The sequence below is a fragment of the Oncorhynchus mykiss genome, chromosome 28, assembly GCF_013265735.2.
Source record: "Oncorhynchus mykiss isolate Arlee chromosome 28, USDA_OmykA_1.1, whole genome shotgun sequence".
In the NCBI taxonomy this organism is placed as follows: Eukaryota; Metazoa; Chordata; class Actinopteri; order Salmoniformes; family Salmonidae; genus Oncorhynchus; species Oncorhynchus mykiss.
Genome location: NC_048592.1, coordinates 35,034,365 through 35,060,198, shown reverse-complemented (window position 1 = coordinate 35,060,198; position 25,834 = coordinate 35,034,365). Strand labels below are relative to the sequence as shown.

General features: G+C 43.9%; 1 protein-coding gene across 1 annotated transcript in view; it reads left to right on the top strand.

Moving 5' to 3' along the window:
• The first annotated feature begins 3,820 nt into the window (after nt 1-3,820).
• Nucleotides 3,821-25,834, top strand: part of LOC110509081 (probable G-protein coupled receptor 158) — a 130,993-nt gene continuing 108,979 nt past the window's right edge. The window contains exons 1-2 of the mRNA XM_036966584.1: nt 3,821-5,191; nt 13,929-14,034. Coding sequence (XP_036822479.1) covers nt 4,272-5,191; nt 13,929-14,034 — 1,026 coding nt within the window. The 5' untranslated portion in view covers nt 3,821-4,271. The remainder of the gene's footprint in view (nt 5,192-13,928; nt 14,035-25,834) is intronic.

Genomic DNA, 25,834 nt, shown 5'->3' with positions numbered 1-25,834 from the left:
CTGGAACATACAGCGCCTTCGGAAAGTATTCAGACCCCTTGACTTTTTCCACTTTGTTATGTTACAGCCTTATTCTAAAATGTATTGAATAAAAACAATCCTCTACACACAATTCCCCATAATGACATCACAATTCCCCATAATGACATCACAATTCTCCATAACGACATCACAATTCCCCATAATGACAAAATGAAAACACATTTTTGCAAATGTATTAAAAATAAAAAAACTTAAATACCTTATTTACATAAGCAATAAGACCCTTTGCTATGAGACTCAAAATTGAGATCAAGTAAATCCAGTTTCCATTGATCATCCTTGAGATGTTTCTACAACTTGATTGGAGTCCACCTGTGATAAATTCAATTGATTGGACATGATTTGGAAAGGCACACACCTGTCTATATAAGGTCCCACAATTGACCGTGAATGTCAGAGCAAAAACTAAGCCATTACATCAAAGGAATTTTCCGTAGAGCTCCAAGACAGGATTGTGTCGAGGCACAGATCTGGGGAAGGGTAGAAAAATATTTATGCAGCATTGAAGGTCACCAAGAACACAGTGGCCTCCATCATTCTGAAATGGAAGAAGTTCAGAACCACCAAGAGTCTACCTAGAGCGGCCGCCTAGCCAAACTGAGCAATCGGGGGAGAAGGGCCTTGTCAGGGAAGTGACCAAGAACCCGATGGTCACTCTGACAGAGCTCTAGAGTTCCCCTGTGGAGATAGGAGAACCTTCCAGAAGGACAACCACCTCTGCAACACCCCACCAATCAGGCCTCTATGGTAGAGTGGCCAGACGGAAGCTACTCCTCTGTAAAAGGCACATGACAGACCATGAGAAACAAGATTCTCTGGTCTGATGAAACCAATATTCAACTCTTTTGCCGGAATGTCGAGGAAACCTGGCACCATCCCTACGGTGAAGCATGGCGGAGGCAGCATCATGCTGTGGGGGTGTTTTTTCAGCGGCAGGGACTGGGAGACTAGTCAGGCTCGAGGCAAAGATGAACGGAGCAATGTACAGAGAGATCCTTGATGAAAACCTGCTCCAGAGCACTCAGGACCTCAGACTGGGATGAAGGTTCACCTTCCAACAGGACAACGATCCTAAGCACACAGCCAAGACAACACAGGAGTGGCTTCGGGACAAGTTTCTTAATGTCCTTGAGTGGCCAATACAGAGCCCGGACTGGAACCAGAAAGAAAATCTCAGGAGAGACCTGAAAATAGCAGTGCAGCAACGCTCCCCATCCAGCCTAACAGAGCTTGAGAGGATCTGCAGAGAAGAATGGGAGAAACTCCCCAAATACAGGTGTGCCAAGCTTGTAGTGTCATACTCAAGAAAACCCGAGGCTGTAATTGCTGCCGAAGGTGCATCAACAAAATACTGAGTAAAGGGTCTGAATACTTATGTAAATGTTACATTTCCGTTTTTTTATTTTTTATAAACTAGCTTTTCTAAAAAATGCTGATTTTGCTTTGTCATTTTGGGGTTTAGTGTGCAGATTAATGAGACTATAACGTAACAAAATGTGGGAAAAGTGAAGGGGTCTGAATACTTTGCGAAGGCGCTGTAGATGTGCATCATGTAGATTTGTGTCATGTGTGTGTCGTGCTCAGTATGACGTCTCCTTTGCTGTAAAAGCTAGCTGTGCGATGTGTTTACAGCCCTACACCTTATCAATTCGAGATTTATAATTAAAACAGTGTCTGTCTTTGACACCCAGTGGCTGAGGTGACGGTAATCCTCTCAAATTAAAGAGGAATATCTCTATCTGCATAACCTCCACGTTTTCTTCTCATAAAATCAAGTGATCGGGGCATATTTCCACTACTGATAAGACTGACTTACTTTTAAAACTGCTTTTGAAATGGATCATTTTTAAGTGTTTGACTTTGAATAGTTCAATGACATATTTTAATTACATTCAAACTTTGTTGAAAATGACCTTTTGTAGAATACAGGTCAGAGGCAGGTAGCTCCAGTAAGTCCTGTTCTTTCCAATGTTATTTCTATCATTAAAGGGAGTGTCTCTGTAGTCTGCTGGTTTAAGGCTGAGGTTTGTCTTTTTGATTCTTTGACGTCAGCATTGCAAAAGTATGTATTATAATTTATGAACACATAAAATATATTAATTGCATACATTATGTAAAGATCTCATCTTCAGAGTCGCTCAGTGTATAATCAGGAGCACCCACTCCATTGAGCGTAGGATTGCCTCACACTGCGTTGTGTAACTCACCCCAAATACTGTAGAAGTAGCTGCTGCAATTATTTCTTCTAAAAAAACAGCCGTGTCACAATCAGATGAAATCTGTTGTGAAGTTGTTTTTTTGGGGGGGGGGGGGGGGGGGGGGGGGGAATCTAAATAATCCTTTGGGAACATAGAGTCCGCATCCCAAATGGAACCCTATTCCCTATATAGTTCACCTTTAAATAAAAAAAAATGAACTCTATGGGTTTAGGGGGGGGGGGGGGTCAAAATAAGTGCACTTTGTAGGGAATAGGGTGCCATTTGGGACGCAGTCCAGAGAGTGAAGGTGAAAGCTTTACTAGTAGCGCTGCTACTGCTCCTGTCAGGAAGGCCCCCGTCGTAAGGCATGTAGAAGATGCACCCGACGGCCATGAAATATTCATCAGGCCATAAGAGGTTGTCGTGCTTACAGGAGAGGAAGATTACATGGAGGGGCGTGAGGAGTCTGTATGCACTGGGAAATACTGTCAGTATAGAAATGAAATGGATAGATATATCACTAGGGTACAGCAATCTGTGATTATAGGAGGATTTGGATAAAGGTGGTGAGAAACGAGGATGCTGACTTGTCATCTGTACTGCAGTCAGCAGCATAGAAATTGAATGTATAGAACATAGAAACAAACTGGATATTTTCTTTCTTTTAACAGTAATCTGAAACAATTACTGAAGTGATTCATTTTCAGTCCTTTGAAGATTTTTCTTTGCTCTATGCTAATCATAACCAATTACCTTTTATTAGTACATTGTTATGAGTCCAATGCATTACACTATGTTCTGTCTCGGTGGAGCTGAACCTGGGACCAGCGCATTTGGGGCCAATGCGGTCGTAACCTCTGTCACCATGGTAACAGCACATCACCCCAGGCGGCAGGCAGCTCTCCTGGAACTGGCTCTTGATAAAGCCCACAACACAACGAGGCACAGCTGTATTTAGAAACACAGATAAGCAGGCACACCCGTAGGGTACAGAGAAAGTATGACACTATAACATTTCCGTCATCCAGATTGATTTACAGAATTGAACGCATACATTTTCATACTAGCGGCCCGTGGGAATAGAACCTACAACTCTGGTGTTGCATGCGCCATGCTCTACCAAATGAGCTACACGCTTATGCATTTTTCTCATTATTAAAACTGTGGGACATTAGGCTACTGGACAGTTACCATGGAAAATACAAAAATAATAGGGACTATTCCATCACCTACAAAAGCCCAATTTAAACCCTGAACGTTTCACTTTAGCAGTCATGCATAAATCCGTCACTGTTCTTTCCCCTCCTCACGCACTACTTTCAGAACCGGACAGCTCCTGGCAGCTCGCGCCACCCATATTATCCCACCTCTCAAAGACGATTGGCAGCAACAGCAGTCACACACGCCTGTCTACGGCTGCATTCACACAGGCAGCCCAAGTCTGACATTTTTTTCACAACTAATTGGTATTTTGACCAATTACATCAGATCTTTTCACAGCAGATCTTTTTCAGAGCTGATCTGATTGGTCAAATGACCAATTAGTGGAAAATAATATCAGAATTGGGCTGCCTGTCTAAACGAAGCCAAAGACACCTCAGGTGCCCTATGCGATATTGGGAGGGATGGGAATTTGAAAGCAATTTGCTCCAGCCTCCCCTCTGTTTTCACTCTAATTCTACAGCCTGCACTAGGAGGATTGAAACTGGCGGCTTGAGTGTTAACTCACCCATGTAAAGCGACCACCGGAGCTCACCGCTGCAATAACTAAGCCTGTCTTGGCAGTAAGAGGATTGGTTGACTGTAAAAACATCTGCCTGACGCTTGGTTGCAGAGCGTAAACGGGTGTTGAGGAAGCGTCTCTCTATCACGGACGAGCATGTGAGCAAGTAGCCTACAGCTTTTGATAGTATCGTTTAATGGCACTTTACGCTATTGAATTGGGATGATACTAATTCATCTCCTAGTAGGTGTCCATTAGCCTATCAAATTTAGTCACTGCGCGCAAGTGGTTGGTTTCTGTTATGCTCAATGGAGAGCAAACGGATTCTTCACTCTGTCGGTAAAAGCAGTCACGGTATGGCTTTTTTTCTTATTCATCTGCTTCTGCAAATGGGATTCGTTTTCGGATCTAATTATGGGTATGTGGAATGGTCGGATAACGACAAAGACGCTGAAATACGATCGAAGAACCCCACTATGTACAGCACTCAAAATATCAACAAGGAATCGATGCACCATCCAACTTCTTACCCAGGACCCTTCACGGAGCGCACCATTGTGGCGCACAAAATCGAAGAGGACCTGCCTAGGGTGGTAACAGCTTTCCTGCACACGGGAGACTCGTCGGCTCTTGAACAAGTCAACTGTTCTCGGAGGTATGAGTTGAGTAGCCTCCGCGGTGGAACCAATGTGGCCTCACACTATTTTCTCCATAGCGTGCTGGACACCATGGCGCACGCAACCAACTTTCTGAACATGATTTTACAAGCCAACAGGTCAAGAGAGCACAGCCTTCGGAGGGATATTAACTGGTACCACGCACTGGTTCGGAGTATTCTCGAGGGGGACCCCAAAATTCACAGGGCAGTGGTTACATTCCATTCTGATGCTCCGACGCGGGGTCCCCATGTTTTCCTTCAAGCGACAAGAACTGAAGGGGAAGTGGTTCTCCAGGACCTTTCCAACTCCGCTCACCACCATCTCAAGAGCAGGAGCCCGGATTCTGAGTGGTTTAACGAGTTCAGGGACCGAAAAAAACCGTACATGCAGAGAAGGGCGTCGAGCCGAGACCCAGTAGCCACTCAAAATGGCTACATTCTCGACAAAAGTCAAATCAAGTGGTCTGCGCCTTACCTGGAATGCGAGCATGGGAATTTCGTACCACACTGGCTACTCACCTTGTCTGCGGGGTTCTATGGTCTGAAGACAAATTCCGCGCCCGAGTTCAGGTGAGTAGCCTATAGACTAAGGGACCTGGCTGTGACTCATGACTGTTTGTTTTAAAGGAACACTTTTGGTTTACATTTGACACGTTTATCTAATCAAACATGTTTTTGTAGGCCTGTCTCTGTTGTTGCAGTCCTGACAGTGCGCTTCTTGCGCTTTGAATCAGGCCATGTGCATGAAAAGGGCCCAAACTATCCATCGAAAACGGCTCATGTCTATTGTATTCACACTGTAGGCCTCTACACTTCATTTTTGAGGAATGTGTTTGCTGTAAAAAAAAAAAAAAAAAAAAAAAAGTTTTAAAAAACAACCTTTGCCCGCATGGTTCAAAAAAGCTGTCTTTGCTGTGTGAGTAGGTCTGTGCATTAGCAAATACAATAAATATGTCACATTTCAAGGTCCAAGTGTGTACAAACATCTATTTAGTCATGAATGAATTATAAAAGACCACTTTGAATTGCAAGTCCACTTTACTCCCACTTAAATGCAAGTGCTGTGTCTACACAATTATTCCAGCATGTTAGTTTGTCCCTGAGCTTTATTCATTTAGGCAAGACTAGGTACTGTAAGTTTAGTTTGTTTTGGTCATGCCTTTAGCATACATGCAAGATCATCTCAAAGCTGTTGCCTGAGCTGATCCAAAAACAATTCCCAAGCCCATATCACTAAGCCAGGAGCTCTATTATGGAGTGCTGCAGGTACAGAAACATTTAGTTCTAAACAGGCACCACAACTGTCTACTAATTCACTTCACCAACTAAGCCAATTTATGAATATCAGTGATTGGCCAAATTGCACATACCTGCTCTCCCAGGCATTCCATGTCCAGGGTTACCTACCCTTTGCTTTAGTCTCTTGTTGAAACCTCTTAACCGATCTCATCTTCCATGGTGCTTGATCACACTTACCCAGTCAAGTTTAGATTGGCTACGGAAGGGGATCAAACAGAGGCTCATCTGTAGGTCATCGGATTAGGGTTCAGCCTGAAAATACAAAAAGACCCCTGCTGTTGCAGACAGCTACTGTACGGTTCCGGCTTAGCAAAAAAATCAAGGCTATCAACCCTTTTTTTCTACTTGCATTTGGTATTTGAGGTGTGTATTTCTGTAATTGCTGTAATTCAGTACTTATCTGTAAAACAGATCTTGGTCTCAGTATGACTCTCTAATAAAATCAAGGTTCAATCACAAATAATCAAATCCACGTCCTGCACAGAGGGAAGCATTATCGACCTTGGAGCTGCTTTTGAAGACATTGGATTTCAAGCCCAATATACTTTATTTTGTAAAGTTCACTTTGCTCTCTGACACCCGTTTTATGAGGACATTGGTATTAAAAGCCATCAGTGAGATGACCTTTAATTGGCTGCAAAATTAACTGCTTCCACTGGTTTTTAAAGAGCTGGTTCCTGTTCAGAATTTCAGAATGTCCCGAGGGCGCATTAAAACTCATTTGACATTCCCACAAATGGATGTGGCATCGTCGTCTAATGATTAGCAGCAGCATGACTTTTAGAATAGGCCTGTGGATTCAGTTTCACAATTATAGTTCAGACGTTTCAAAGATCTAAGAGAATCCCTCTGCACGGTCTCGTCTCTTCCTTTTTAGGAGAGTTTGTAGGCCAAATCTTTGGATGTACATCCCAAGCAATCTATTCACCCCAAGGATTAAATAAACCAATACAGACCCCTTTTTGTAAACCTAATCAAAATGTAAATGATTCCAGTGTGATTTTGTGGAGGATATGCAGAATGAGAGCAATGGCTTTGAGGCCATTATCATAAACAGTCTGTTAAGCCTATGACATATTGGTTGAGAGATCATCTAGTATAATGGCTGTTTGGTAATGGATTTGTTTGAATTAGACTGGTTACATGAATGTCATCTGTTACTTGCTTGTAACAGATGACATTCATATTCTGACTATCTCTGAAACTCACTTAGATAATACCTTTGATGATAAAGTGGTAGCAATACATGGTTATAACATCTACCGAAAATACAGAAATGCCAAAGGAGGTGGTGTTGCGGTCTAGATTTAGAACCACATTCATGTAAAGCTTAGAGACAATCTAATGTTAAATACTGTTGCGGTAATATGACTACAGGTTCATCTGCCTCACCTAAAGCCCATTCTGGTGGAAAGCTGCTATAGACCACCAAGTGCTAACAGTCAGTATCTGGATAATATGTATAAAATGCTTGATAATGTATGTGATATCAACAGAGAAGCATATTTTCTGGGTGATTAAAATATTGACTGGCTATCATCAAGCTGCCCACTCAGGAAAAAACGTCAAACTGTAACCAGTGCCTGCAACTTGGATCAGGTTGTCAGTCAACCTACCAGGGTAGTTACAAACAGCACAGGAATTAAATCATCAACATGTATTGATCACATTTTTACTAACGCTGCAGATATTTGGGAGAACTTGAACAATTGGTGGCTGACTAAATCATTTTTTGCCCCACTGGATATATTTTTAAACCTGCATATTTAGCTAAAAGAAATCCATGTTAACAGGCAATATTAACCAGGTGAAACGCAGAGTCAGGGTATATGCAGCAGTTTGGGCCGCCTGGCTCGTTGTCAACTAATTTGCCCGCATTTTACGTAATTATGACATTACATTGAAGGTTGTACAATGTAACAGGAATATTTAGACTTAGGGATGCCACCTGTTAGATAAAATACGGAACGGTTCCGTATTTCACTGAAATAATAAACGTTTTGTTTTCAAAATGATAGTTTCTGGATTCGACCATATTAATGACCAAAGGCTCGTATTTCTGTGTGTTATTATGTTATACTTAAGTCTATGATTTGATATTTGATAGAGTAGTCTGACTGAGCGATGGTAGGCAGCAGCAGGCTCGTAAGCATTCATTCAAACAGCACTTTTGTGCGTTTTGCCAGCAGCTCTTCACTGTGCTTCAAGCATTGAGCTGTTTATGACTTCAAGCCTATCAACTCCCAAGATTAGGCTGGTGTAACCGATGTGAAATGGCTAGCTAGTTAGCGGGGTGCGGGCTAAAAGCGTTTCAAACGTCACTCGCTCTGAGACCTTGAAGCAGTTGTTCCCCTTGCTCTGCATGGGTAAGAGACTAGGCTGGTGTAACCGATGTGAAATGGCTAGCTAGTTAGCGGGGTGCGGGCTAAAAGCGTTTCAAACGTCACTCGCTCTGAGACTTGGAGTAGTTGTTTCCCTTGCTCTGCAAGGGCCGTGGCTTTTGTGGAGCGATGGGTAACGATGTTTCGAGGGTGGCTGTTGTCGATGTGTTCCTGGTTCGAGCCCAGGTAGGGGCAAGGAGAGGGACGGAAGCTATACTGTTACACTGGCAATACTAAAGTGCCTATAGGAACATCCAATAGTCAAAGGTATATGAAATACAAATGGTATAGAGAGAAATAGTCCTATAAATACTATATTAACTACAACCTAAAACGTATTACCTTGGAATATTGAAGTCTCATGTTAAAAGGAACCACCAGCTTTCATATGTTCTCATGTTCTGAGCAAGGAACTTAAACGTTAGCATTTTTACATGGCACATATTGCACTTTTACTTTCTTCTCCAACACTGTGTTTTTGCATTATTTAAACCAAATTGAACATGTTTCATTATTTATTTGAGGCTAAATTGATTTTTATTGATGTATTATATTAAGTTAAAATAAGTGTTCATTCAGTATTGTTGTAATTGGCATTATTACAAATATATATTTTTTTTAAACGGCCGATTTAATCGGTATCGGCTTTTTTGGTCCTCCAATAATCGGTATCGGCGTTGAAAAATCATAATCGGTTGACCTCTACTAACAATGACAAGCCACCAGGGTCTGACAATCTAGATGGAAAATGACTGAGGATAATAGCAGACAATATTGTCACTCCTATTTGCCACATCTTCAATGTAAGCCTACTAGAAAGTGTGTGCCCTCAGGCCTGGAGGGAAGCTAAAGTCATTCTGCAACCCAAGAATAGTAAAGCCCCCTTTACTGACTCAAATAGCCAACCAATCAGCCTGTTACCAACCCTTAGTAAACTTCCGGAAAAAATGGTGTTTGACCAGATACAATGCTATTATAGGGAAGGATACAATGCTATCAGCATTCTTATAGGGAAGGATAATCAACAAGCACAGCACTTACACAAATGACTGATGATTGGCTGAGAGAAATTGATGATAAAATTATTGTCGGGGCTGTCTTGTTAGACTTCAGTGCAGCTTTTGACATTATCGATCATAGTCTGCTGCTGGAAAAATGTATGTGTTATGGCTTCACACCCCCTGCTATAATGTGGATAAAGAGTTACTTGTCTAACAGAACACAGAGGGTGTTCTTTAATGGAAGCCTCTCAAATATAATCCAGTTAGAATCAGGAATTCCCCAGGGTAGCTTTTTAGTCCCCTTGATTTTTAAAATGTTTACTTACGACATGCCACTGACTGAGTAAAGCCAGAGTTTCTATGTATGCGGATGACTCAACACTATACGCGTCATCTACTACAGCGACTGAAATGACTGCAACACTCAACAAAGAGCTGCAGTTAGTTTCAGATTGGGTGGCAAGGAATAAGTTAGTCCTAAATATTTATAAAACTAAAAGCATTGTATTTGAAACAAAACACTCACTAAACCCTAAACCTCAACTAAATCTTGTACTAAATCATGTGGAAATTGAGCAAGTTGAGATGACTAAACTGCTTAGAGTAACCCTGGATTGTAAACTGTCATGGTCAAAACATATTGATGCAGTAGTAGCTAAGATGGGGAGAAGTCTGTCTTTAATAAAGCGATGCTCTGCCTTAACAACACCATCAACAAGGCAGTTCCTACAGGCCCTAGTTTTGTCGCACATTGAATACTGTTCAGTCGTGTGGTCTGGTGTCACAAAAAAAGGACTTAGGAAAATTGCATTTGGCTGAGGACAGGGCAGCACGGCTGGCCCTTTGATGTACACAGAGAGCTAATATTAATAATATGCATGTCAGTCTCTCCTGGCTGAAAGTGGAGGAGAGATTGACTTCATCACTACTTCTATTTATGATGTCATATCATGTTGAGGGCACACAGTGTGTTGTGAAATCTGTGGAATGTATTGTAATGTTTTAAAATTGTATAAACTAACTTAATTTTGCTGGGCCCCTAATAAATACAAATACAATGGTTAAGCTATTGGTTTTGTTTTGAGCTGAGTGACTTCAAAATAAAAGCCTTTCTCCTGCTTGGTGGTTAACCCATGTTCCTGGATCCTCACATTCCCACACACATTTAGTCTCACCTTCCATTCCTCCTTCCTTCCCTTACACACACACACACACACACACACACACACACACACACACACACACACACACACACACACACACACACACACATAGAGAGAGATTATTTATCTCATCAACACCTTCTCTTCTCGCTCCTGGGAAAAGATGGCATGAGCCTCAGCCTTTTCTCTTCATTGGTGTTTGTTTCAGGCACATGCAGCTAATGGTGTTAGGCTCCTCTCGAGAAGCAGCCCTGGGCCTGGGCATTATGAGAGAGAGTGATGGGGAGTGGGGCAGGCAGCCAGACAGACCGACCGACTGTGTGAAAGTGGGAGATAGTGTTTCATCATGTAAGAAAGAGTGAAAGGTTGCCAGACACAGAAAACACAGAGATCAGGAGGATTAATGGCAAACTCAAACACAGAGATCAGGAGGATTCATGACAAACTGAAACACAGAGATCAGGAGGATTCATGACAAACTGAAACACAGAGATCAGGAGGATTCATGACAAACTGAAACACAGAGATCAGGAGGATTCATGACAAACTGAAATACAGAGATCAGGAGGATTAATGACAAACTGAAACACAGAGATCAGGAGGATTAATGACAAACTGAAACACAGAGATCAGGAGGATTCATGACAAACTGAAAAAAAGGTAAAGAAATAAAGAGCGAGAAAAGGGAATATAAAGATGGACACTAACATTGTGGGGGCCATGGGTAGATACTGACAGACAGACTGAATAAAGAGAGAGACTGACCTGGGGCCCATGGGTAGATACTGGCTGACAGACTGAATAAAGAGAGAGACTGACCTGGGGCCCATGGGTAGATACTGACAGACAGACTGAATAAAGAGAGAGACTGACCTGGGGTCCATGGGTAGATACTGACAGACAGACTGAATAAAGAGAGAGACTGACCTGGGGCCCATGGGTAGATACTAACAGACAGACTGAATAAAGAGAGAGACTGACCTGGGGCCCATGGGTAGATACTAACAGACAGACTGGATAAAGAGAGAGACTGACCTGGGGCCCATGGGTAGATACTAACAGACAGACTGAATAAAGAGAGAGACTGACCTGGGGCCCATGGGTAGATACTGACAGACAGACTGAATAAAGAGAGAGACTGACCTGGAGCCCATGGGTAGATACTGACAGACAGACTGAATAAAGAGAGAGACTGACCTGGGGCCCATGGGTAGATACTGACAGACAGACTGAATAAAGAGAGAGACTGACCTGGGGCCCATGGGTAGAGAACACCTGATGTCAGCCAAGGACATAGGTCTACATACTGATACATTAGTAGACAAGGGATTTCAGCTTTGTTCGCTTGTCTGGCATTCAGTTTTACTATCGTTGCATTCCTGGGACCGTGTTCATGAAATGTAGGAGTGAACTGTACAGATTTAGGACCCGCCAGTCCAACTATCCAGCTGTCTGAATGCCAACAGTGGATATGTGAAAGGTTCTTTGGATGCAAGCCATTGCAGTAGCCTAATGCAGGGGTTCCCAAACTTTTTCACTCGAGGGCACCCCTTCCAGCATTGAGGAACACCCCCTCCCAATGCACGCGTCACATCTATTTCTATAGCCACAAGCACTGTTCATGACACAAACTGTTCACACCCCTCTTATTGGTGGAGAGAATGTTGCAGTTTTAAAGCAAATTTTCTTGCAATTCCATACATTTTTTTTCACGTGATATTTAAGTGACAAAAAATAAACCAATGTAGTAGCCTAATGAACCAATGCAGTAGCCTAATGAACCAATGTAGTAGCCTAATGAACCAATGCAGTAGCCTAATGAACCAATGTAGTAGCCTAATGAACCAATGCAGTAGCCTAATGAACCAATGCACTAGCCTAATGAACCAATGCAGTAGCCTAATGAACCAATGTAGTAGCCTAATGAACCAATGCAGTAGCCTTATGAACCAATGCAGTAGCCTTATGAACCAATGCAGTAGCCTAATGAACCAATGCACTAGCCCAATGAACCAATGCAGTAGCCTAATGAACCAATGCAGTAGCCTAATGAACCAATGCAGTAGCCTAATGAACCAATGTAGTAGCCTAATGAACCAATGCAGTAGCCTAATGAACCAATGTAGTAATGAACCAATGCAGTAGCCTAATGAACCAATGTAGTAGCCTAATGAACCAATGCAGTAGCCTAATGAACCAATGCACTAGCCTAATGAACCAATGCAGTAGCCTAATGAACCAATGTAGTAGCCTAATGAACCAATGCAGTAGCCTAATGAACCAATGCAGTAGCCTTATGAACCAATGCAGTAGCCTTATGAACCAATGCAGTAGCCTAATGAACCAATGCACTAGCCCAATGAACCAATGCAGTAGCCTAATGAACCAATGCAGTAGCCTAATGAACCAATGCAGTAGCCTAATGAACCAATGCAGTAGCCTTATGAACCAATGCAGTAGCCTAATGAACCAATGCAGTAGCCTAATGAACCAATGCAGTAGCCTTATGAACCAATGCAGTAGCCTAATGAACCAAAGCAGTAGCCTAATGAACCAATGCAGTAGCCTAATGAACCAATGCAGTAGCCTAATGAACCAATGCAGTAGCCTAATGAACCAATGCAGTAGCCAAATGAACCAATGTAGAAGCCTAATGAACCAATGTAGTAGCCTAATGAACCAATGCAGTAGCCTAAAGAACCAATGTAGTAGCCTAATGAACCAATGTAGTAGCCTAATGAACCACGTGCCAGTAGAAGTGTGTGCATGTGTACACTGCAGTATACTCTCCCAGAGGTAAACAGCATCAAGCAGCCTTTGGTCTATTGATTTACTGTAAGCGGATAAGCTATTCATGTTTTGGTTACAGTTAACCTGATGTTCAGAGCTAGATTCAACATGATTCAAGTGGGATATTTAGGCTAGGCTGCTTCTCTCATCAGGGCACATTAAAAAAAATGAAATAAAAATGGATTCAACATAGCATGAACATATTAACGTTATACACAGGACATTGTTTTTTTTTTTGTTGTTTCAATTGACATTAAATTGGAAGATATACTCTCATTGAGTGGCATTTGATGCTCATACTAGTTTTTGCCTGGATAATAGTTCATCTGTAGGAATTGGACCAAAGTGAGACCCTGTTATGATGAGGTCACAATGGAACCTCTGACCCTCTTTCATTCTCTATCTGACACTAAAAGAGACGTCTGAGTTGAAGCTGCTCTCTCTGACCTCTCTCCACCCTCTCTCTCGCTCCACCCTCTCTCTCTCTCTCTGACCTCTCGCCACCCTCTCTCTCTCTCTCTCTGATCTCTCTTCACCCCTCTCTCTCTCTAACCTTTCTCTCTCTGACCTCTCGCCACCCTCTCTCCACCTCCTCTCTCTCTCCACCCACCCTCTCTCTGTCTCTCTCTCTCACCACCCCTCACCCACTCTCTCTCTGTCTTTCCTATTACAGGGGTGTGGTTCGAGTGGACATCAACCTCCAGGATGTGGACATTGACCAGTGCTCCAGCAGTGGCTGGTTTGCTGGAACTCACCGCTGTAATCTGACCAGCATGGATGTGAGTCTACTTCTCTGATCCTTAAGTTTGTCCATTAATCTGTCCAACTTTCCATCTTCCATCCATCCACCCCTTTGTCCATACATCCATCCATCTATTTCTCCATCCATCCATACAAAACAATCATGCAGGACATAAAGCCCTTAGTAAGAATGCAGGACATAAAGCCCTTAGTAAGAATTCAGGACATAAAGCCCTTAGTAAGAATGCAGGACATAAAGCCCTTAGTAAGAATGCAGGACATAAAGTCCTTAGTAAGAATGCAGAACATAAAGCCCTTAGTAAGAATGCAGGACATAAAGCCCTTTGTCACAATCGTCGTAAGAAGTGGACCAAAGCGCAGCATGGTGTGAATGCATCATTTAATAGGTGACAAAAAACACAAAGTAAACTGTACAAAAACAATAAACGACCGTGAAGCTATCATAAGCACTGTGCTGACACAAGCAACTAACATAGACAATCACCCACAAACAAACAGTGAAACCCAGGCTACCTAAGTATGATTCTCAATCAGAGACAACTAATGACACCTGCCTCTGATTGAGAACCATACTAGGCCGAAACATAGAAATCCCAAAATCATAGAAAAACAACCATAGACTGCCCACCCCAACTCACACCCTGACCATACTAAATAAATACAAAACAAAGGAAATAAAGGTCAGAACGTGACACCCTTAGTAAGAATGCAGGACATAATGCCCTTAGTAAGAATGCAGGACATAAAGCCCTTAGTAAGAATGCAGGACATAAAGCCCTTAGTAAGAATGCAGGACATAAAGCCCTTAGTAAGAATGCAGGACATAAAGTCCTTAGTAAGAATGCAGGACATAAAGCCCTTAGTAAGAATGCAGGACATAAAGCCCTTAGTAAGAATGCAGGACATAAAGCCCTTAGTAAGAATGCAGGACATAGCTTCTTTGCAAGCAATATGTATGTCCCTCTGAATGTTATTGCTAATGCATATAAAATCTCAGAGTACTTGGCAAGATTTACACACATCCAAGATGTGTACTGCTACTGGGAGCTGTCCTGTTCTTAATGATAATGCTCCCCAAACGGAATCTATTGTCTCGTTGTGAAGTTAACGGATGACATGTGGTTTGTCTCCATGTAGACAGTAAATCACTCTGGTGGAGCAGAGGGCGGGTTTCATCTTTGTTCTTATGTAAAGAATAGCAAGATTAACAGACAGAATTCTGTAGCAATATTTGCATTGAATATGGGATGCTGCAAATAATAGACCATTGCTTGAAGGTGCGTGTTGTCCACAGCTTAATACGGTGTAACATACTCTGCAAGTGGAACAGGGAGGTTTTAACCAGTGTTTCTAGTGACTGGCACCGGGGGGGGGGGGGACGTCATATTTGATCACCCTCAAAGTGCAGGAGTTTTTGATGACGTGAGGTGTGTGTGTACTGTGTTTGAAGTGTGTGTCAAATATGTGTTATGTGTAATGTGTTGAAGCAAAATTCAGTGGTGGGGTCAGGCTTATTGATCAGGCTTATTGATCAGGCTTATTGATCAGGCTTATTGATCAGGCTTATTGGTCAGGCTTATTGATCAGGCTTATTGATCAGGCTTATTGATCAGGCTTATTGGTCAGGCTTATTGATCAGGCTTATTGATCAGGCTTATTGATCAGGCTTATTGGTCAGGCTTATTGATCAGGCTTATTGGTCAGGCTTATTGATCAGGCTTATTGGTCAGGCTTATTGATCAGGCTTATTGATCAGGCTTATTGATCAGGCTTATTGATCAGGCTTGTTGATCAGGCTTGCTGGTCAGGCTTATTGATCAGGCTCGTTGATCAGGCTCGTTGATCAGGCTTATTGATCAGGCTTATTGATCAGGCTTGTTGATCAGGCTTGCTGGTCAGGCTTATTGATCAGGCTTGTTGATCAGGCTTGCTGGTCAGGCTTATTGATCAGGCTAGTTGACCAGGCTTATTGATCAGGCTTATTGATCAGGCTAGTTGACCAGGCTTATTGATCAGGCTTATTGATCAGGCTCGTTGATCAGGCTCGTTGATCAGGCTTATTGATCGGGCTTATTGATCAGGCTTGTTGATCAGGCTTATTGATCAGGCTTATTGATCAGGCTCGTTGATCAGGCTCGTTGATCAGGCTTATTGATCAGGCTTATTGATCGGGCTTGTTGATCAGGCTCGTTGATCAGGCTTGTTGATCAGGCTCGTTGATCAGGCTTATTGATCAGGCTTGTTGATCAGGCTCGTTGATCAGGCTTATTGATCAGGCTTGTTGATCAGGCTTGCTGTTCAGGCTTGTTGATCAGGCTTGTTGATCAGGCTTGCTGTTCAGGCTTATTGATCAGGCTTGTTGATCAGGCTTATTGATCAGGCTCGTTGATCAGGCTTATTGATCAGGCTTGTTGATCAGGCTTGCTGTTCAGGCTTGTTGATCAGGCTTGTTGATCAGGCTTGCTGTTCAGGCTTGTTGATCAGGCTCGTTGTGCAGGCTTGTTGATCAGGCTTGCTGTTCAGGCTTGTTGATCAGGCTTGCTGTTCAGGCTTGTTGATCAGGCTTGTTGATCAGGCTTGCTGTTCAGGCTTGTTGATCAGGCTTGTTGATCAGGCTTATTGATCAGGCTCGTTGTGCAGGCTTGTTGATCAGGCTTGTTGATCAGGCTTATTGATCAGGCTTGTTGATCAGGCTTGCTGTTCAGGCTTGTTGATCAGGCTTGTTGATCAGGCTTGTTGTTCAGGCTTGTTGATCAGGCTTGTTGTTCAGGCTTGTTGATCAGGCTTGTTGTTCAGGCTTGTTGTTCAGGCTTGCTGTTCAGGCTTGTTGATCAGGCTTGTTGTTCAGGCTTGTTGTTCAGGCTTGCTGTTCAGGCTTGTTAGTCAGGCTAGTTGACCAGGCTTGTTGACCAGGCTTGTTGATCAGGCTAGTTGACCAGGCTTGTTGATCAGGCTTGTTGATCAAGCTTGTTGTTTAGGCTTGTTGTTCAGGCTTGCTGTTCAGGCTTGTTGATCAGGCTTGTTGTTTAGGCTTGTTGATCAGCCTTGTTGTTCAGGCTTGTTGATCAGGCTTGTTGTTCAGGCTTGCTGTTCAGGCTAGTTGATCAGGCTTGTTGATCGGGCTTGATATTCAGGCTTGTTGTTCAGGTTTGCTGTTCAGGCTTGCGTGGCATGGCCTTGGCTATATGATATATTATAAATGCAGTGTAATGGATTGCAGCAAGAACACTGAATTATTGACCATACTCGTTGTCTGGTTGCTCCCCCTCCTAGGCGTTTCCTTCTTCTGGGAGTCCTACTGAAGGAACATACCAAGGTTCCATGTATCTCTGTTCTACTGAAGGAACATACCAAGGTTCCGTGTATCTCTGTTCTACTGAAGGAACATACCGAGGTTCCATGTATCCCTGTCCTACTGAAGGAACATACCAAGGTTCCATGTATCCCTGTCCTACTGAAGGAACATACCAAGGGTCCATGTATCCCTGTTCTACTGAAGGAACATACCAAGGGTCCATGTATCCCTGTTCTACTGAAGGAACATACCGAGGTTCCATGTATCCCTGTTCTACTGAAGGAACATACCAAGGTTCCATGTATCCCTGTTCTACTGAAGGAACATACCAAGGTTCCATGTATCTCTGTTCTACTGAAGGAACATACCAAGGTTCCATGTATCCCTGTTCTACTGAAGGAACATACCGAGGTTCCATGTATCCCTGTTCTACTGAAGGAACATACCAAGGTTCCATGTATCCCTGTCCTACTGAAGGAACATACCAAGGGTCCATGTATCCCTGTTCTACTGAAGGAACATACCGAGGTTCCATGTATCCCTGTTCTACTGAAGGAACATACCGAGGTTCCATGTATCCCTGTTCTACTGAAGGAACATACCAAGGTTCCATGTATCCCTGTCCTACTGAAAGAACATACCAAGGTTCCATGTATCCCTGTCCTACTGAAGGAACATACCAAGGTTCCATGTATCCCAGTTACCTGCCAGGATGTGTTATATTGTTAGATTATCACTTGTTCTGAGAGCTAAGTTGTGTGTAATAAAGAGGTGTGTGTGTGAGTGTGTGAGCAATTCTAGTCTTGTCATGTCAGATGAGTAGGACAAAAACACTGTGACATGGGTTGATATTTTTAAACAACATTTCAGAGCACATTGGACTTTGTCCTCCATTGACTTTGGATCTGCTGTGTTTTAGCTTAACAGCAGCCAGTGAGTGGACGTCATCTCCTATCAGTCTCCTCTCTGTCCCAACAGAGGTGTTAACGATGTTAACTGACAGAAGCTTGAATAAGGGTAGGGGCCAGGGGGTCAAGCACTGAGTTGCCTACTACTCACCAATAGAATCCAAACATTAATTTATGCCCATCAGGAAAGCAATTTTATGAAAGTAACTATTCATCAACTCCTGAATAAACAAAGTAATACTTCAGTAAATAAATCATTCATGCATCAGTATTTCTAATTATGCTTTTTGGGGGGTTAATGACATACATTTTAGTTAAATTAATACGATAGTCAAGTTTGGGGGTTGCTTTCATGTTGTTAGTTGGGAGTTGAGTCTTACTGGCTCGTGCACTCTGTGGAGGAGCACTGATGGATTTGACAAGTCATGCTGTATCAGCATCTACCATCTGCCCCTGCATATCCCTGTGGTCTCTGATACCCTGTGGTCACACACAGCCTTTAGTCCCCGATACCCTGTGGTCACACACAGCCTTTATCCGTGCTTCTACACCTGCATTGCTTGCTGTTTGGGGTTTTAGGCTGGGTTTCTGTACAGCACTTTGAGATATCAGCTTTATAAATACATTTGATTTGATTTTGATTTAGTCCCAGATAGCCTTTAGTCCCAGGTAGGCTTTAGTCCCAGATAGCCTCTAGTCCCAGATACCCTGCGGTCCCAGATAGGCTTTAGTCCCAGGTAGCCTCTAGTCCCAGATACCCTGTGGTCCCACATAGTCTTTAGTCCCAGGTAGTCTTTAGTCCCACATAGGCTTGAGTCCCACATAGCCTTTAGTCCCACATAGCCTTTAGTCCCACATAGCCTTTAGTCCCACATAGCCTTTAGTCCCACATAGCCTTTAGGCTCAGATAGCCTCTAGTCCCAGATACCCTGTGGTCCCACATAGCCTTTAGTCCCACATAGCCTCTAGTCCCAGATAGCCTTTAGTCCCAGATAGCCTTTAGTCACAAGTAGCCTGTGGTCCCACATAGCCTTTCGTCCAGGATAGCCTTTAGTCAAAGATTGTTGTAACTTTAATGGGTTACAGAGTTAATGTTTACAGTTAATTCATTGAGCTGTATCTAAAGATATTTTTCTTTACAGTTATTTTTCATATGTAATTGTATTAGAATTCGTGTGTTGAAGATTGAGAGAACTATATACATATTTCTGTTGTATTGGTTAGTATTGGATTATGCTATTGACTGCAAGTTCCAGAATGCCTTGCGACAAGTGACAAGTGATTATCCTGACTCTCGCGAGCAACTTTCTTTTATTGTTTTGTAGAATCTAAAGTTGTTAAATGTAACGTGAACAAGTAGTATTACTAAAATAAACTTTAGTCCCAGATAGCCTTTAATCCCAGATAGCCTTTAGTCCCACGTAGCCTTTAGGCTCACATAGCCTTTAGTCCCACATAGCCTTTAGTCCCAGATAGCCTTTAGTCCCAGATAGCCTTTAGTCCCACATAGCCTTTAGGCTCACATAGCCTTTAGTCCCAGATAGCCTTTAATCCCAGATAGCCTTTAGTCCCACGTAGCCTTTAGGCTCACATAGCCTTTAGTCCCACATAGCCTTTAGTCCCACATAGCCTTTAGTCCCAAATAGCCTTTAGTCCCACATAGCCTTTAGTCCCATATAGCCTTTAGTCCCAGATAGCCTTTAGTCCCAGGTAGCCTTTAGTCCCAGATAGCTGGCTGCACAATATCCTGTGCAGATTGACTCTACCAATCATATCATGCTTCTTTAAGACTTGATCTATAACCCTTACTAGAGTTGAGTTGAGGGACCTACTGCTGTATCCCCTTTACCAATTCCCTTGCTCTGTATATTTGGATCGATCGATCGATCAATCAATCAATCAATCAATCAATCAATCAATCAATTAATCAAATGTAGTTAGCATTTTTAATAGATAGCTACATGTCACAAAGTGGACATACAGTATAGACACAAAGTGGACATATGAGGAACATACATGCATAGCTACACATCACAGTAAATTGGCACCGGCAAACCATTTGTCAAGCACAGACTTTCCCTTTGTGGAGCACTGAAAAAGACCCATAATGCTCTGCCTCCTTCTCTTTGAAGTACATTGATGAGTCACCACAGCGCTTGTCTTCAGTGGGCTGGAATCCATGGTTACGGAGCTCCAGGTGATTGTCATCTCACATCAAGTCAAGTCTTAATCATCCCGCCGATCTCTTATGAGCTCCTTTTGAAAGAGGGAACCGACATTATAGTAGTGATCGATATGGAGCCGTATGAATCCGTCAGGTACCTGTAATTATAAGTCACATCAGTGTTTCCCTTGGCATTGTTTTGGCGGGGAACCCTACAACAGGACCTTGCTGTTGGCACCTTACAACAGGCCCTTGGTGTTGGCTCCCTACCACAAGGTCTTGCTGTTGGCACCTTACAACAAGGCCTTGCTATTAGCACCTTACAACAAGGCCTTTGTGTTGGCACCCTACAACAGGGCCTTGGTGTTGGCACCTTACAACAAGGCCTTGCTGTTGGCACCTTACAACAAGGCCTTGCTGTTGGCACCTTACAACAAGGCCTTGCTGTTGGCACCCTAGTTCAAGGCCTTGTTGTTGGCACCTTACAACACGGCCTTGCTGTTGGCACCTTACTTCAAGGCCTTGCTGTTGGCACCTTACAACAAGGCCTTGCTGTTGGCACTGTCGTGTCTTCACTATCATTAACTGAAGACTGATAGTTTTTATCAAAGATTCTCTGTAATTAGTATTATGCGATTAGACTGATTAATCATGTAACCGTAATTACTAGGAAGTCGGGGCACCAAGGAAAAATGATCAGATTACAAAGTTATCATTTCCTAAAATAACTTTTCAGATATTTTATCTCTGAATTAATGAATTATTTACTTTACCTCACGTTAGTCTCATTCCAAACTTCGTAAATTGTTGGTTATCTGCACGAACCCAGTCTTCACTGTGAGTCATCCATACATCAATTGTCTTATATAATTTACTTATTACTAACTAAGTAATTCACAGAAATGCATAAACAAACAAACAAACAAGGTAAATGTGGTTACATGAAATTATAGCAGAATGTGCCCTAGTGGGCTGAACCAGCATGGCGGCTTGTTAGACAAAAGGGGAAGTGGGGGTTGACCAATAAATCACTAAAAAGTGATAATTATAACAATTGAAACGCTAATCCTTTGCACATGAACGCTCACTCATTCGGGAACAATTGCAATCAATATATATATTTACGCTCAGTGTGTCGTCTTGATCGCTGGTGAAAAGTTCATTTCTTTTGTAGAATTGTCCGTCTCTCTCCCTCTCTCTCTCTGTCACGGTTATAGTGGAAAGTTCAGAGTGACAATCATTTGTTTCGTTATAGAATGGATGTTTCGGCGGTTTTCGTTCTTCGCATTCAATGAAACCGAATTCCTAGTTGCAGACTAGTAATTAATATCAAAGACTTGTTCTTATTCTGTGGGTATCGATAGTCTAAGAGTTTAACCACGTGGTATGGTTAAAAGATTCAGCAATGGTCTACAACCTTTGTCCTCCTAATGGAGAAAAACATGGTCTGCAACCTTTAGCCATCTCGTAATTGAGGTAAGCTCGGTCTGCTGATCGAAAACCCGAGTGGGGGTTTTATTCGGAAGGCAGAAAAGGGCTGTCCCAGGATGCCTGACCATAACTGGGCTCACGGGCGGTCCTCTGATTTAGTTACCTCCAATCCCCTTTTTGAGTTTTCCTTCATTAAACAGTCCAAAATCATATTACACAATTTTACAAACAGTATCATAATCACTCATTCATCTTAATATCTGAGGCTATTATATACACAGCGTTATGGTAATGTGGCCACACCGTCTCCCATGAGCTTCCCCAAGTTGTGACACATGGACCAGTTTGTAGCTGGATTCTTCACCGATCTTTTATACTTTCTCCGGAATATGAAATTTGTTCGTTCCTCAAGTTCTGTGAGGTGGAAGGAATTGCTTTGTTCTCTATGAAAATGTACTCTCTCTATACTGTGTGTCCATGAGGAGATCCTCAGGAATTTACGACATCTCTCTGACCACAGCAACCTAGTTGAAGGAGGAAAGGGGGAGGCAGGGAGATGGGGATGGGGCTTGCTATACCCAAAGAGGCCAACGTCATGACAGCACCTTACAACAAGGCCTTGCTGTTGGCACCCTTCAACAGGACCTTGGTGTTGGCACCCTACCACAGGGCCTTGGTGTTGGCACCCTACCACAGGGCCTTGCTATTGATTTGGGAGTGTTTGCTTTAGCTGGAAACAAAATCACATAGGTGATATCAATAAGCCTATGTCAAGGCCAAAACCCGAACTGGTTTAAATGTATCTGTTTTAGCTTCCTCCTTCCCTGTCCGCTTCACTTACTTGTTCTATCTTCTTCTCTACTTCCTATTCAGTATCTTAAAGTGCCACTCCCTAATCATCTCTACTTATTGACTCATTGTCCCAATTCCCACTCTTGTCTCTATTACCCTAGTGGCAATATGTGCCACATGGTGTAATTCTCTGTTTGCAAACTGGCAAAAATACATTATATAACCAGATTACTACCAAGTCATCTCTGTAACAATCAGGTAAAGATATATTTGTCATGACAAATCAAGACATAATGGGAAAATGTTTTGTTTTTTTAATTAGCAAAACGTCCCTATACAGCCAGTATACAGCCTGGACTCATGACGTTGTTGCAACCAGTTTTGACCAATAGAATATTATTATCACACAAACATGTGTGTTGAAAAGCTATAGAAAGTTTATGCAGGGCTCATCAAGTCCTTGAAGACTACAAAGACCTCCCCAAGACACCTCCCTTAGAAGACCCCCTCAAGCTCTCCCTAAGATACTTCCCTTAGAAGACTCCCTCAAGTACTCCCTAAGATACCTCCCTTAGAAGAGCAATGTGCTGCTCTGTCCTGACACAGGGGATCTGTCGCTCATCATCCTGGCCCGACAATAAGCAAAATCATCCCTGCACACAAGATACAACTTTGTGGCAACTATTTAATAATTTATAGATGAAAAAAAGCGTGTTCTTATTCCCCCTTTGTCCTTTCACTATTCTTAAAATCATCTTTGAGCTTTTAATTAAGAGGCGAAAGAAACACACACCTATTTAGGTGAGGTGCTGGCTAAAGGAGTAGAACACCTGGTTAGGAGAGGTGCTGGCTAGTGGAGTAGAACACCTGGTTAGGAGAGGTGCTGGCTAGTGGAGTAGAACACCTGGTTAGGAGCGGTGCTGGCTAGTGGAGTAGAACACCTGGTTAGGAGAGGTGCTGGCTAGTGGAGTAGATCACCTATTTAGGCGAGGTGCTGGCTAGTGGAGTAGAACACCTGGTTAGGAGCGGTGCTGGCTAGTGGAGTAGAACACCTGGTTAGGAGCGGTGCTGGCTAGTGGAGTAGAACACTTGGTTAGGAGCGGTGCTGGCTAGTGGAGTAGAACACCTGGTTAGGAGAGGTGCTGGCTAGTGGAGTAGAACACCTGGTTAGGAGCGGTGCTGGCTAGTGGAGTAGAACACCTATTTAGGTGAGGTGCTGGCTAGTGGAGTAGAACACCTGGTTAGGAGCGGTGCTGGCTAGTGGAGTAGAACACCTGGTTAGGAGCGGTGCTGGCTAGTGGAGTAGAACACCTGGTTAGGAGAGGTGCTGGCTAGTGGAGTAGAACACCTGGTTAGGAGCGGTGCTGGCTAGTGGAGTAGAACACCTGGTTAGGAGAGGTGCTGGCTAGTGGAGTAGATCACCTATTTAGGCGAGGTGCTGGCTAGTGGAGTAGAACACCTGGTTAGGAGCGGTGCTGGTTAGTGGAGTAGAACACTTGGTTAGGAGCGGTGCTGGCTAGTGGAGTAGAACACCTGGTTAGGAGAGGTGCTGGCTAGTGGAGTAGAACACCTGGTTAGGAGCGGTGCTGGCTAGTGGAGTAGAACACCTATTTAGGTGAGGTGCTGGCTAGTGGAGTAGAACACCTGGTTAGGAGCGGTGCTGGCTAGTGGAGTAGAACACCTGGTTAGGAGCGGTGCTGGCTAGTGGAGTAGAACACCTGGTTAGGAGCGGTGCTGGCTAGTGGAGTAGAACACTTGGTTAGGAGCGGTGCTGGCTAGTGGAGTAGAACACTTGGTTAGGAGAGGTGCTGGCTAGTGGAGTAGAACACCTGGTTAGGAGCGGTGCTGGCTAGCGGAGTAGAACACTTGGTTAGGAGCGGTGCTGGCTAGTGGAGTAGAACACCTGGTTAGGAGCGGTGCTGGCTAGTGGAGTAGAACACCTGGTTAGGAGCGGTGCTGGCTAGTGGAGTAGAACACCTGGTTAGGAGCGGTGCTGGCTAGCGGAGTAGAACACTTGGTTAGGAGCGGTGCTGGCTAGTGGAGTAGAACACCTGGTTAGGAGCGGTGCTGGCTAGTGGAGTAGAACACCTGGTTAGGAGCGGTGCTGGCTAGTGGAGTAGAACACCTGGTTAGGAGCGGTGCTGGCTAGTGGAGTAGAACACCTGGTTAGGAGCGGTGCTGGCTAGTGGAGTAGAACACCTGGTTAGGAGCGGTGCTGGCTAGTGGAGTAGAACACCTGGTTAGGAGCGGTGCTGGCTAGTGGAGTAGAACACCTGGTTAGGAGCGGTGCTGGCTAGTGGAGTAGAACACCTGGTTAGGAGCGGTGCTGGCTAGTGGAGTAGAACACCTGGTTAGGAGCGGTGCTGGCTAGTGGAGTAGAACACCTGGTTAGGAGCGGTGCTGGCTAGTGGAGTAGAACACCTGGTTAGGAGCGGTGCTGGCTAGTGGAGTAGAACACCTGGTTAGGAGCGGTGCTGGCTAGTGGAGTAGAACACCTGGTTAGGAGCGGTGCTGGCTAGTGGAGTAGAACACCTGGTTAGGAGCGGTGCTGGCTAGTGGAGTAGAACACCTGGTTAGGAGCGGTGCTGGCTAGTGGAGTAGAACACCTGGTTAGGAGCGGTGCTGGCTAGTGGAGTAGAACACCTGGTTAGGAGCGGTGCTGGCTAGTGGAGTAGAACACCTGGTTAGGAGCGGTGCTGGCTAGTGGAGTAGAACACCTGGTTAGGAGCGGTGCTGGCTAGTGGAGTAGAACACCTGGTTAGGAGCGGTGCTGGCTAGTGGAGTAGAACACCTGGTTAGGAGCGGTGCTGGCTAGTGGAGTAGAACACCTGGTTAGGAGCGGTGCTGGCTAGTGGAGTAGAACACCTGGTTAGGAGAGGTGCTGGCTAGTGGAGTAGAACACCTGGTTAGGTGAGGTGCTGGCTAGTGGAGTAGAACACCTGGTTAGGAGCGGTGCTGGCTAGTGGAGTAGAACACCTGGTTAGGAGCGGTGCTGGCTAGTGGAGTAGAACACCTGGTTAGGAGCGGTGCTGGCTAGTGGAGTAGAACACCTGGTTAGGAGCGGTGCTGGCTAGTGGAGTAGAACACCTGGTTAGGAGCGGTGCTGGCTAGTGGAGTAGAACACCTGGTTAGGAGCGGTGCTGGCTAGTGGAGTAGAACACCTGGTTAGGAGCGGTGCTGGCTAGTGGAGTAGAACACCTGGTTAGGAGCGGTGCTGGCTAGTGGAG